A 14,119-nucleotide genomic window follows, 5' to 3' on the forward strand; every position below is an offset into this window, starting at 1 on the left:
GAGGATGTGGCATGTGCTTGCACATTCTCAGAGCACAGTACGCTAGCAAGACTGGAAGAGGTATGTGCCTAAGATCGCCCTTGTTGGTGAGCAGTTAGAAGTGGTTGAGTAGTCCGTGTATTTTGGTCGGTCTGTAAGTGATGGTGGTGGACTGTGTGCTGAGATTAATCTACGCCTAGTGAAAGCCAGAACAGCTTATATTGATCCGGAACACAGTGACTTGTGTAAGCCTGAGCCAGTTTTTTAGCCTTCGTGAGGTCCATCTGTCTGCATGAGGTTGGGTGTACAGTTCATCACTGAGATCAGTTCTGTTGCGTGTTGGTGAAATCCGACCACTCCGAGCGGAGGATGTGAATCAACTCTGTAATTGATCATCATTGTCTACGAAAGACTGTTAACATTCAGTGGTAATGCATATCAGTAATGCAGAGATTCGACTGCGTGTGTGTGTTCAGTGACAGTGACGATAATGCAATTGGTGCCACTGTCATGAAACGACGACTTCTATGACTTGGATAACTGTTGCGAACATCAGCTCACTGAATATAATATAGTGAATTTATTTAACTACAGTGGGACTGGTTAGGAAAATGATTAGATCGTCGGTGTATGACATGGCGTCATGGTATAAGGGAAAAGTGTACAGCACTGGTATCTATCTATCCTTCACAACTCCATGGTTTTGATCCTAGAGATAGTGCAACTTAGTGTCTTGAGACGTTACGAGACGTGAATCGGACTAGAAGCCAGTAGCGATCGTGTTGTAACTTTCTTCTATGTTTTTCATATAAATGAGAAGAACCTGTTTAACTGAAAAGATCCTTTCTTAACTGATCTGCTTCTGCTAGTATTTTTTAAAAAACTCTCATTCTCTGTCTCCCCACCTTCACATCTTGTTGTGATCTGCCAATACCAATACAAATTCACTAACCTACTACAGACTGAACCAACAATCATCAGAACTCATTGTGAACGCTTAATCATTAAAATCACTGTGTTGATATTCAATGGTCATTATTCATTTCACTGTAGACAACATTTTTATTTCAGACATATTAATTATTACTAAGCAGTTGATTATAGTTATTACAAAGTGTTATGAAGATCTTTAACATGAACGTCGATGACATCAATTGCATTATCGTCACTGTCGCTGAACACACACACTGTTGAATCTCTGCATTACTAACATGGCATTATCACTAAATATCAAAAGTCTTCCGGAGATAATGATGATCGAATACATAGTTCGCTCATATCATCAGCTCAGAGAGATCATATTGTAAAGTGACATAAACACGAACAGAAATGATAAGATACGGAATTTTAAATCAATGCTAAAACTATTTAAATAAATCAATCTACATTGTTTACAATGGTGAAAATATTCAATTATATGAAAAAAATGAATTTATTCCAAATTTCCTATCCATTAACCATTATCTTTTCCGCCTTTTTTTCTCTTTCTTTTAAAAAGAAAAACAATAAACAACATAAAACACCGAATTTGATATCAATGTGATGCTTTTTTATAAAAAGAAAAAGAAAAAGAAGAAAACTATTCAATATTTAAAAAAAAATTTATTTAATACTTCCGATGAATCGAATAAATTTACCTTTATATTCATTCATTTACCTTTATTTATACATATGCATTCATTCATTCCTTCATTCAAACAAACAAACAACAACACCAACAACAACCAATTATGTTTGTTTTAATGTTTTCCCCAACTATTTCCAACTATACGAAATATAGGCTTATAATGAATTATTAAACAATATGAATTAAATACATTAAAGTATATATATATAGTTAAGAGTAGTTTTTATGGAAACAATTTCAATATGTATTAGGCTAATATTTCATATGGAAACTATACATAAACATGATGTGAATACACTTGAATGAATTCAATATGAGCGTTTTTTTTATAAAAAAAATTTTTTGTATTTTTATGTTTCAGTCATTGAATTTACCGATTACGGTTTACTTAGATACTCAAATGATAAAATATATATGAAGATAAACAATATAGAACATTCATAATTTTTATAATTTTTCTCTTTCATTACTTATTGAGTTTATCATGTGGAATTTATTAGTTGTATATTATAAAACTAAAATACCCATGGAAATCATTTAGGGAAGTAGAAAATAGAAGTTGACTAAAATCCAAGGTCATAGATCTCTGGCATCATACTACTGTATTATACTCATTAAAGGGTTTTAATGTTAGCTGGGATTGGATATCTTATATGAGGCCATGCATATATATATATATATATATATATATATATGATTCTCTGGAACTATAAGCTGAAAAGAAACAGTTGACCAAAAGTTTAGTGTGCTAGGTGTTTCAGTAGCCAAAGTCATGTAACGAAAAATTGCGTAGGAACTTGACACAAAATGACTATATTATATTATTTTATAATCTGATGTAGAATGGCAATAACAGTAGTAATGTCTATGTTAATATTCTTAATTGAATTTTGATCAGTCCTTGTTGGGATATGTACATCATGTGCTGACTCTCTGTACACGCTCGTTTTTTTCCGAGCTTTTCTATAAAATAGATGAACTGTGGCTATATTTAGGATACAGGATCCTATTCCCATCGTGTGTAGGTTCCACTAGCTGGGTGTGTCTCGATCACAATGTTCATGTTTACACCAGAATTCAAATATAATAATTTTTACTTAAAACATTCCGTGTGTTATCCTTTGATTTACCGGATTCCACTACTATTAATAATCCATCTATTCTATAAAGACTTAGAAAAAGTGAATACATCAAAGGGATCCACAAAGAATAAACATATACTAATAAAGACTACTTCAAGTTCAATCGAAAATGCCAACAGTGGGATAATTTAAACGCTTTCTAACAATGACATCAAACTCAATGTATAAATAGTTATCTAGACACAGTAGCTTAGTAAATAAAGTTTTGGTAGTTTGGAGAGGAAAGTACTTCATTCGAATCTCGGTATAAATAATGATATTATGATCCAGTTGCAACCAGCTCACAAGTCCTATACGGCAATAAAAAGCGCATCTTGAATTCCACCGCTTACTACGATTCCTCTATTTTATAAACCGCATTAATCATACCAATAAGGCGATTTTTCTTAACATTTGGAGTGTTATACATAAGATAAATGTCAAAATTACTTCCAATAGACCTCTAGTGAATATATATGATCAGTCTCTTATTATCATATGTTCACCGTGTGCGGATTGCCTCGACATTGTCTTAAGTCACAAGCATTATAAGCAACGCTGGTGACTAGCAACGGAACCCAGAACTCGCGTTTTTTCCCTACTAAGGACTCGTCAGCTAGATGTGCCTGAATCTCAGAGTTGATATTCACTCTGAGAACCGAACTCACTACTGTCCGCTTCACACACCATCACGTTATCTACTCAACTACTGAGCCCTGATAATCACTAGCTTGTACAATGGGCTGACGTTAAATCCATTTTGTGTTGCTTGTTGGTATCTTCTCACTGATGTTTAGGACTGTAATTGATATATATATATATATATATATATATATATATATATATATATATATATATATATATATATATATATATATATATATATATATATAATTTTCTGTTACTCTTTGGCTATAAAAATGATCATCGATTAGATTCATGCTTTACATTTGATGAACCGGTCTGAAACTAATTTAGAAAAACCTCAATTAATCTCTCGTTAATTAAGCAGAACAATTTCTTGATGATGATTTTATGATGATATAATGATGATGGTGATGTCATTTACTTTTCTTTCTCAGTGAGATTATAAGCTTTCGCTCGTTAACTCAGTGACTGGCAATCAAAAGGTAACATGAGAATAAAAAATTGATCAAAGGTTCTCAGTTAATTATTATAAAATGAAGGTTTAAAATACAATTTTTTTAGAGATAGTTGAATATACTACTGTTACTCTCGTTATTATGTATATATGTCTGTCAGAAGAAAACATTCTTGTAGTCTTTGCAGAGTACTTTCATTTTACGTCTGTAAGAATATGACTCTGACTATATGCATATGTATGTATGATGAATATAACTAGAAGACAAGATTATAAATATACATCTTCCTTGATTGATTCTTAGGGTGACAAATTAAAATTATTTATTTATCGGTGTGATTTAATCATTTAACAGAACTATAGAATAAGTTCATTGAAGGATGTTATGAATAATTTAGATATAAAAGATTATTAGATGTACTTTCATGTTTGTTTGTATTTACACCAGGAGTGTATCCAGAAATTTAAATGATTTATTCTTATTAAGAAACCCTAAATCTTAGTTACTAAGGTTTTTAAATGAACGGGGTATTCTGTCAATGATTACTTGTCACCAAAGCTAAGTGAAGCTTATTAAATTATTGAAAAAAACTCAATCCAAAAGATATTTGGCGTAACTAAGGTGTTCGCGCACGAAAATGATAGGTCCTGGGTTGGGTACTCACTGTTGAGGATCCCCACACTAGGACGAAACGGCCGTCTAGTGCTTACATGTCTTCCATCGTGGTCTAGCTTCAATTGACTCATGAATACAACTGTAAATTTTCTGAAAACTTCTGAACAAAATTATATATATAGACTTAAATCCACCTCTTTATCATCTTCATTTAGATAAGCTCATCTGCAAGCAAAATTGAGTACAGAACTTTTTCACCTTACAGTGAATTTAATACCTTCAAAGTACTATGAAATAAAAGCCATATTCTCAACCATAGTCAACCTATGATATACTATTTACGACTTCTTATTGTAACCTTGAAAATTTATTTTGTAGTTGATTACCATTAACTAGATGATCACTATCGAAATGGAAATTCATAAACACCTTACATATATAAGGTTAGTAATTACTAAAAATATAAATATTTACAATTGATTGATTACTCAGTGGTGATCAATTTCATATATATCCATGTCCTTCTTAGTGCAGATCGAATCCTATCGACCAAGTTGCAATGTGACCACTAGTCTAAGTGACTCGATATTGCATGCACTATGTTAAGATAAGATGTAAGCATCAATTCCCTCAAGATTACAGGTACACCTTACTGACAAATGACAAATAGCACGAAACCCAAGTCCAGAGTATCCTGTTGACTACCTCCAACAATTACTCATAACAATAATGGAAATAAATAACCATTTTTGAACCTTATTTAAATATTGTTTGCTTCGTTTTTTTTTCTTCTTCTTCTTCAGAACAGCACAAATAATTATTTAATTTAACCTGGTGACAATCTTATTAACCGCTATCACGCAATAATAAATTATCCATCACAATAAATTGAACATTTCATTTTGAACATAATCACAGTTTGCTTGTTAATGTGTATATTTATGTTTATTAGTCTTTAATATTATCCTTTGATCCATTTAGATTATTTATAGTTACATTTACTAAAATGATTTTAATCATGCTTTGTCTTATTTACCTTAAGTTGAAATAATAAATGATTTAATGTGTAAGATGATATAATATTCAATGGAAAAGAACAATTCAATCAAGAATCAGTATAGAATTGTGAAGATGATTAAGTTTTTGATTGAGATCATGAATTGATCAATGTTAAATCATCATTGAAAGTATGGAAGCACTGGGTGGCTGTTTCGTCCCATTGTGGGATTCCTCAGCAGTGTGCATCCATAATCCCGCTCTCGGGATTCGAACCAAGGGCCTTCAGTTTGACTGATCTCAATCAATCAATCAACCAATCAAGAATGTAAGGTTTAATTACTCTAAGCGAAAGTCTATACTTCGGGAATAGTTTGAGCAACAATTGAATGTAATCAAAATTTATTTAAAAATTAGTAATGTGAAGACTAAAAACTACAGTTCTATCAAAGATTTCTTGTTTTCAAATATTCATAGAATAATCAATTGTATCATTGATAATAATGAATTCATGACAAATGAAGATTCAGAAAACAAAGTGTCTTCCTAATTGTTCTAATAAACAGGGTAAAAACGGAAACATTTGGAAATCGGGTATACAGGAAGCCAAGCCTTTCAGATCAGATATCAAATTATAAAAATTACAACTCAATAGTTCACAAGATGGATTGTTTAGTTATTTAGAAAATTCAAAAGCTCACTGTAACATACTCACTATACAGAACGTTGAAAAATCATGATTTGTGTTTCGTCTTATTTAAAACTTATCAGTAAAGTGTGCCTGGACTCTGGAATTTAAACCATATACGTTTATTTCCAAACACCAATGCATTACTCACTTAACTACTGGATCTTAGAGTGAATATAAACTGTGAGAAGCAGGTGAATCTATTTAGTGAACCCGAAATAAAACGAAACTTACATCCTTTAAATAGTTATAACTTAATAGTTACATTCAGGAAATCCTCATAGAATGCACATATATCAAAACATATCATTGATCAATTGTAGTCCTAGACAACAATAGGGAATTACAACTAGTACAAATCAATATTTTCTATATATATTTAATATGTACTTTATCACTATACGAGATGTGATTATTTTTGGAATATAAAATTTTCAAATACAATTTCCTTTATTCAATAAATAATTTATTTGATTATCATTAAATATACCACCTACCAACCTACCTACCCATCAACATGGATGTACACATTCAAAGCTTATGGAGATTCGAGATATATATATACTACTGACAATCTCATTTTTTCAATTAGACGAGATGGTGTGAATCTTGACAAAACTTTTTTGTTATTTCCAAGAAAAAAATAATTTTCATTTTTAATTTTATGATAAAATGTTTATGTGATTGCCTCTAGAGAGTAAGACAGACAATAGGATGAAATGCTTTAGTGATGACGGTTTAAATGAATTATGTTAACCATGTATGTAAATCGGAATGTTTGTATGATTGTAATAGATTGGATAGTCTAATGGACAAAACACCACATTCTAATCATGTTAATTTTGACCATATACTATCCATTTTATGTTATTATTATTATTATTATCATCAATCTTTGCTGTTTCGTTGTTGTTCAATTTTAAAATTTTTTTACTTAATTAGTGTGAAGTTATCTTCTCTCTCTCCCTTTACCTCTCTCTCCATCACTATATCCTTCATACACTTTCTTTGTTACCTTTCTTCTATCTTCCTCATCAACCACTTCTCACTTCACTTATTATTCAACTTTCTATTCTATCGAACGATATATATTTATCTTTATGTTCTGTTTAATTAAAACCGAATTGAAATTTTGTTGTGTTTTGTTTTTTTAAATGAGAAGACAGTATTTCAATTCATGAAAGACATGAAATAAAATTCTATTTATATCTGATAGTTAATAATCTGTGAATTTGAATGACTTTTTTTTGTTTTTCGTTCAGAAAAGTTTTTTTTTCTATCATAGCCTCCTTCATATTTACAATTGATTTCAGGGATTGAATGAAGCTAGATAACTGTTTAAAAGTTGGCGGATCACTGAGTCGATTGGTTTCATCCTAGCTTATGAAATTGCTGAATGGAATATATGCAATCTCAACTATGCCAGTGATCAAATCCTTAGTTGAAGTACTTCTAAAAACTTTCATTACTGATAATCTTCATCAATTTCTTGCTGTTGATGTCTCCTCAGAAGTGAGCGTCCATCGCCCCCCAAGTGTGAATAGAACTGAGAACCTTCAATCTTGCACGCGAAGACTTAACTTCTATATCATTGAGCCAAGGGTCTGATGGTGTATTTCAATAAGTGCAGCAATGGTTGTTACATGATTATAATTAAATCCAACAATCTTCACAATCCTATACTGACTGTTATTAATTAGTTGGATGTAATCTTATAGAGATCTTTAGTATTGGGCTAAACAGCAGTGTACACTCATGACTTTACAATGGGAATTCAGTACAGTGAAGCTGTAACTGTTACAATAAATACGATGTAGCTACTGAATATAAATCAAGTAAATCGGATTGTGATGGCTTCAGTCAATTAACAATATAGAGTAAAAATGATCTTACAATATTATTGTTTTCTTGGTGTCCTACTCTATAATTGTCCCACTCCATAGATAATAATATTCCAGCAAAACTCTTGATGGAATTTGTTTCGAACCTAGTCAATAGATGATTGTACAAGAATTTATCCAATTCTTAAAAAATATATTTGACCATTTTAAAATGATATTACCTAACTGTCATAAATGTTGACTAGGAGAGATAACACTGAATGAAGATTTCATCATCATATTATAAATATAAATAAAGTTAAAGACGTAGAACAGCGAAATCTTTAACTGGAATACATCATGATTACTGAGAGATAGAGAGAATTAGTGTGTTCAAACCTCTACATGAAGATCATGATTTTACTGAGCATCGTAATGAGACAAAATGGTGGTTGAATATAATCTGGCTGATTCGCCTCTTCAAACTATCCAAACGATTCGGCAAAACCTACTTCAAGAATTGTATATTACAATTCACATAAATAATAATTTGATTAATTGACTATCTCTTATTCTACTGAACAGTATAAATATATATGGAATAGCCTATTGATACATAATTAATAAGATAATTATTTGTTTTTGTTTTTTTTACTTTAAATCGGTACATGTTGTGTAACAACATTGGCCGACTGTTTCATTAAGAGAATTAAAATAAGTTAGGATATGTTCATAAAAATTATCAAAACATTTTCTCCCTAAGTATTATGACTAATCGATATTGTCATTAATGCATAGGCTTTGTAGACATTTTTGAATGTGATTGGCAACATCGTGCAGTGATCGTTTCGTCATGGTATGGAACTCTACAACGGTATATATTCACATCCCCATTTAAGATAAAACTCGATCAGATCATGATGGGAATTATACAATTCATCAACTTCTATAAATCTCCCATACCAATACTATTACTATTAATAATAATCATGTGCTCACTAAGCGTTAATTTCGAGAATTTTAGTGAGAAAACGTGATTGGTGAATTTCATTAGTATCAGATGTGATGTAATTTCTCAAAAATAACATTCAGAAATGGTTTCACAATATTATAAAATGACTAACGGTGAGGATTCAAACTATCGGAGCCGACTCAATAATATAAATTTAAGGCGCTCGCTGTCAAATCTAGAGTTTCTGAGTTTGATCTTCGGTGGGATTTTGGATGAACACTGCCTCTGCAGTTGTATACCAAATTGCAACAATTGTCTAGTGTTTTCTGGTAGTTTCACTGATTGTTTAGCTAACATCAGTCCGTTGAATAAATAATGTTGTTTCTTTGAAATCATTTTATTTTATGCTATATCAAACACTATTTAAGAATTTTAAAAGTTTTGCATATGAATCAAGAAAAATGAGAAAAAACACTGTGTTAAAGAGAGGAAAAGTAAACTTTTAATTATTTTACTTTCAGGATTGATCGAAACTGGAAAATTGTTGAATATTAGGAAACAGTATTTGGATGTTTCATCATAGATTAAAAACTCAGAATAATCCTCATCCAGCCACTCTGTATTGGATCATTACCAGAAACACGAGGCCTTTAACTAGTCCTCATAACCCTTTATTGACTTATTTTTATTATCTTTCATTGGAAATAAAGTTTGAAAGGTTTATCATTGATAGCATTATGCTTGTCATTAGGCTTGAAACTCATGAGTTCAAAATTATTAGGATTCGCAAACTAGGATGAATATATCAATTGACAAGTATTTTTTTATTAATTATCCACCAGTGCTAAGGTGGATATCAGTTCATGATGTAAACTATATTTTAACTGATTAAAGTTTTGTAGAAATTAGTTTGACTTATAAAAGTGTGACATCACTTGAAGTTTATTTGAAAACTGGGAGGCTACTTGTCCCTTTCTTTCTTATTTGGGGGCGTACAATCATGGTCTCTCGGAAAAAAATGAAGTTAACATAGTAAAATCTTACTAGTGAACCCTTAACCATTTAAACCACTGAGTTGGAATTTAATGGCGCGAATCACCGAATACAATGTTTACTTATTCATTCTATTATTAAAACACGTAAACATTGGTACGAGGAGCTACCAAATAGATATGCGCCACATAAATCATTCGATTAGTTCCTGAAAGAACAAGTGGCGTATGAACCAATCGCTGATCACCGGCTACCATGGAGTTGCATCTTCTGACGTTGTTCCACTGCCTTTTGGGTAGGACCTTTAGGTCAAAGTCTCCAGGCGTGACCTCCTAGGAAAACCACCTGCTTTAGTTTGGGTACCCGGGCAGTATCCCAGCATTCACACAAATCAAAACCGAATACAATGAATATGTGGTTGATTGTTAAGATCATTTATTGTCACTGGTAATATCTGTTTCACTGACGACTTGATTAAGATTATTTGTCACAAAGAATATGAAGTTAATTTCTCAAGTTTTAGTTAATTGTTATGGATGATGATTGAAAAATAACTGAAAATTATTCTTCATTTAATAAACTTCACAAAATCTTTAATTGAATAAGATATCAGTCAATAACTGTAGGCAGAGAGAAAAAACGTGTTACACGTAATTTCAAAATAATGTTAATGTAATTCGAAAACCTCATAGAATTCGTAATTATGCCACGTCTAATAACACTACTGTGGTAGAACTATTCTTAATAATAATAATAATAATAACAATTATTATTATTATCTTATAGATGAAGTATTGAAAATCATGGCAAAAAGAATTGTAACAAATCCCCTACAGTTACCCATGTTATATTATTTTAATCAAATCTTTCACGCTACATTTGAATTAATATCATTCTTTCCTAAAGTATTTGTATAAGTTATCTGAGCACATTTATCCCCTTATCCATTCATGAAATTTAAAGAAAACATCAATTTCCCATCTTACCAAACATGTGTGTCTTATTTTTTTGGTTTACCTAACAACGTATTTCAAATTATTTGTGTGTGTATGTGTGTGTAGGTGTGTAAGTGGGTATTAATTATAATAATAATTATTATTATTAATTATTGCTAAACTTACCCCAGGCAACGTCTGTTTACCATGTAAAGCATCTTGACATTTTAAAGCTGATTGTCTATGACAAAATGTAACGAAGGCACAACCTATAAATTGAAACATTGTACAGATCATTAATTGTATTATTATTATTATTATTATTATTTTGACTAAAAGCTATGGATTCAAAATACAAAAAAATAAAACAACAACTAAATAGCTTTAGAAAATATCTACATATTTTAATTGGCTTAAAATAAAGTCTCAATGAACATGTTGAGCTGTTATGATGATTATTCTTCCGGAACAAAGAAAAGACAAAAAAACTGTTATATAATCATGAAATATTTATAAATAATTACCAGGTATTAATATTACTCTATAAAACTTTGTTATTCTTTTTGACATAGAAATAATCATGTGAGATTATATTTTATATAAAATTATTATATTGAATAGAATTAAAAATATATATATAAGTGTTATACTACTTATGTTGACTAAACTTAAGTAGTTAATTGATTTAGATTATTACAGAAATATTAATGATTCATATCGATTTATCGATTTCTTCAATAATTGAATTCATCAGTTGATGTAAACTAGACCGCCATTGAAAACTTGGAAGCACTGCACGGCTTTTCCGCACTGTCGAACAGTCCCATACTAAGACGACTCATGAAATCAACTAATAAAAAATCATTACAATCTCCACCACCCTCCTATTCTAATAATTTATCAATCTTACTAATCCTGTATAGTTGGGGCTATATTATGAATGAAACTAGACAGATTTATTATGATATTTATGAATATCAATCTGTACAATTCAGTAAAGAATACAGAAGGGAAACAGGTAGTAGTTATTTTCAGTACATTCAATTAATACTTCACACTTAACTGTTACATAGGTAGTTCTTCTAAACTTATCTATGAAATTTTATCCAACTAAACCACAACTTTTAGATTTCTTGTTTTTAAATATGAAATTAGGTTATAGAAATCTATCCAATTACATTTCTGATCTCCTTACGTCCGAAAACGTTTACATGATCATTTTTTGTTTATTCTGACCATATAACTAAGTACAAAATTACGTTTACATTTTCATCATTTTATGTCATATTCAATCACTATGTAAATAGTTTTGATTAGTTTCTCATTCCCTCGTATTAATCAATTATTTTTTCATAGATATCAATACGTCTAGTTGTATATCAACACTCCTAGGTGGTTTGAGGCAGTCAGTGAGTGGAGAACTCTTCTTGATGTAGATTTCATGTTAGTTGACACTTTTCAGAAGAGCATATCCTTAAACTTGAGGGAACTTATCTTTCCTGTGTGATTAAAATCGGCTTCATACACTTTAACAGTCTGCAACATAACCACTTAGCTAATCTGAAATACTTATATTGATTGATCACTGAGCAGTGAGCAACGTCATGTTCGTCTGGTGATAGGTGCTACTGGAATTCTATTGATCAAATTGCAACGTAGCTATAATTTTTAGTGGCTTGACATCGTGTGCATTATACAATGATGTTAGGTATTTGGATTAGATCGATGAGAATTTCTGAAAAGGGGAATGTGATCTACTAAATATCAATTCAGTAGCCTGAGATTGTCGTGTTTACTGTGAGGTCGAAATACTCGGAGTTCAATTTGTTATAAGATTTTGAATGCCTACTAGTGAAAAGTCGTGAACCAAAAAGTTCATCAGTTTTTTAAGGTTTATTAAGACAGTTTCTAGACCTTATTGTTAAAATAATATTCCTACATAACCTCATTAATCCGAGTGTGAATATCTTCTCATTATTCTTATAGCAAAGAGAAATGTCATGGGAAATAGTCACGTACAAAATTTTTATTGTTGAATTCATTCAAACGTTAGTGGGATAGAGTTATGAGATGGCGATACAATGTAGCTGTTCGTAGAAAACACCTACTTTAACATACCTACACTTCAATAGCTCGTCTATTATTCAAATAGTCTCTTGGCAACTATCCTGTAAACAAAATATATTAAATCAGGAGTTAATCGATTTCGGTGGTATGCACAATCTATATAGAAAGAAGTACCGGTTTGACACGTTCAACATTATCATTGTAACTTAATGATGATGAAAACCAAAAAAAAGTTAAACAGTGTGGAGATTATATTTAAGTGTTTCCATAAGAGTTTTTAAATTATGAAAGATAAATATCACTCACTTTTTACTTTACTCTAGAATCTACAAGTCATCCATTCGAGTCTGATAGGCAGGTCCACATGTACGTCTTTCATTATGTCAACATTAATTAGGCAATTAAATTTAGAAAAGTGTCCTTAATTTCGGTAAAATTTCTCTTTGATAAACAATCTATCAATCGAATTGTACCATTATTTATTTAGTTTATAGTAAATAAAGTTAAAAACAATATTTTTTGAATAAGGGAGTGACTCAAACTTTTACCCTTCCAAAATCTACGGTTCACAAGTAAATGTTCTTTGTGTAAGTTATATTAATCACAAATTAATCTCAGGGGTCAAAGTGGAACCTGAAGTTTCTAGATGTGATACCTCATAAGGTCGTGTATGTTCACTTGCATTTGGAAGTCGTATAGTAGGACAAAATTGGTGTCCACTGACCCCTGGTTTTCAATGGCGCTCTTACTGAAAGCAGTCTACGTTGAACACAATCTACAAATAAAACCGATCTCCACGAGACCCCTTCAACCGAAATAGATTTTTTGGAAAATAAGCATAACTAAGTCGTTGCTATGTGTTCAAAGTTGTTTTAAGCAAAACTCTCGTTTAAGAAAGTTTCAATTAATGTTAGTTTATGTGTGTCCGAAATGATAAGATACAGGTTTGCATATGTATATCTATTAACATATGTGGATAATAATGTAGAATTGTTTCACTCAAACATCTAATTAATTATATTGATGTCTGCATGAGGTATATGTGTGTATGTCTCTATCATTTTGTGTTGAACAAAACAAGTAAATTAATGGATTACCGAATCAGATTACATTCAGTCAGTATAACATAGTTTTGGCTAGTTTCTTTTAAAATAATTACTTTACTTATATGTGTAACAATAACTACTACTAGAAATAATGAATATAGAGAATGTCTCTATTTC

The 14,119-nt window shown here is 30.9% G+C and overlaps 1 protein-coding gene across 1 annotated transcript in view; it reads right to left on the reverse strand.

Annotated features, from left to right (window-relative positions):
- CELF5 (CUGBP Elav-like member 5) overlaps positions 1–14,119 on the reverse strand; it is a 108,302-nt gene that overhangs the window by 47,369 nt on the left and 46,814 nt on the right. Inside the window, exon 2 of the mRNA XM_051217962.1 lies at positions 11,016–11,098. Coding sequence (XP_051064397.1) covers positions 11,016–11,098 — 83 coding nt within the window. The remainder of the gene's footprint in view (positions 1–11,015; positions 11,099–14,119) is intronic.

The sequence above is a fragment of the Schistosoma haematobium genome, chromosome 7 (assembly GCF_000699445.3).
Source record: "Schistosoma haematobium chromosome 7, whole genome shotgun sequence".
Taxonomy (NCBI): domain Eukaryota; kingdom Metazoa; phylum Platyhelminthes; class Trematoda; order Strigeidida; family Schistosomatidae; genus Schistosoma; species Schistosoma haematobium.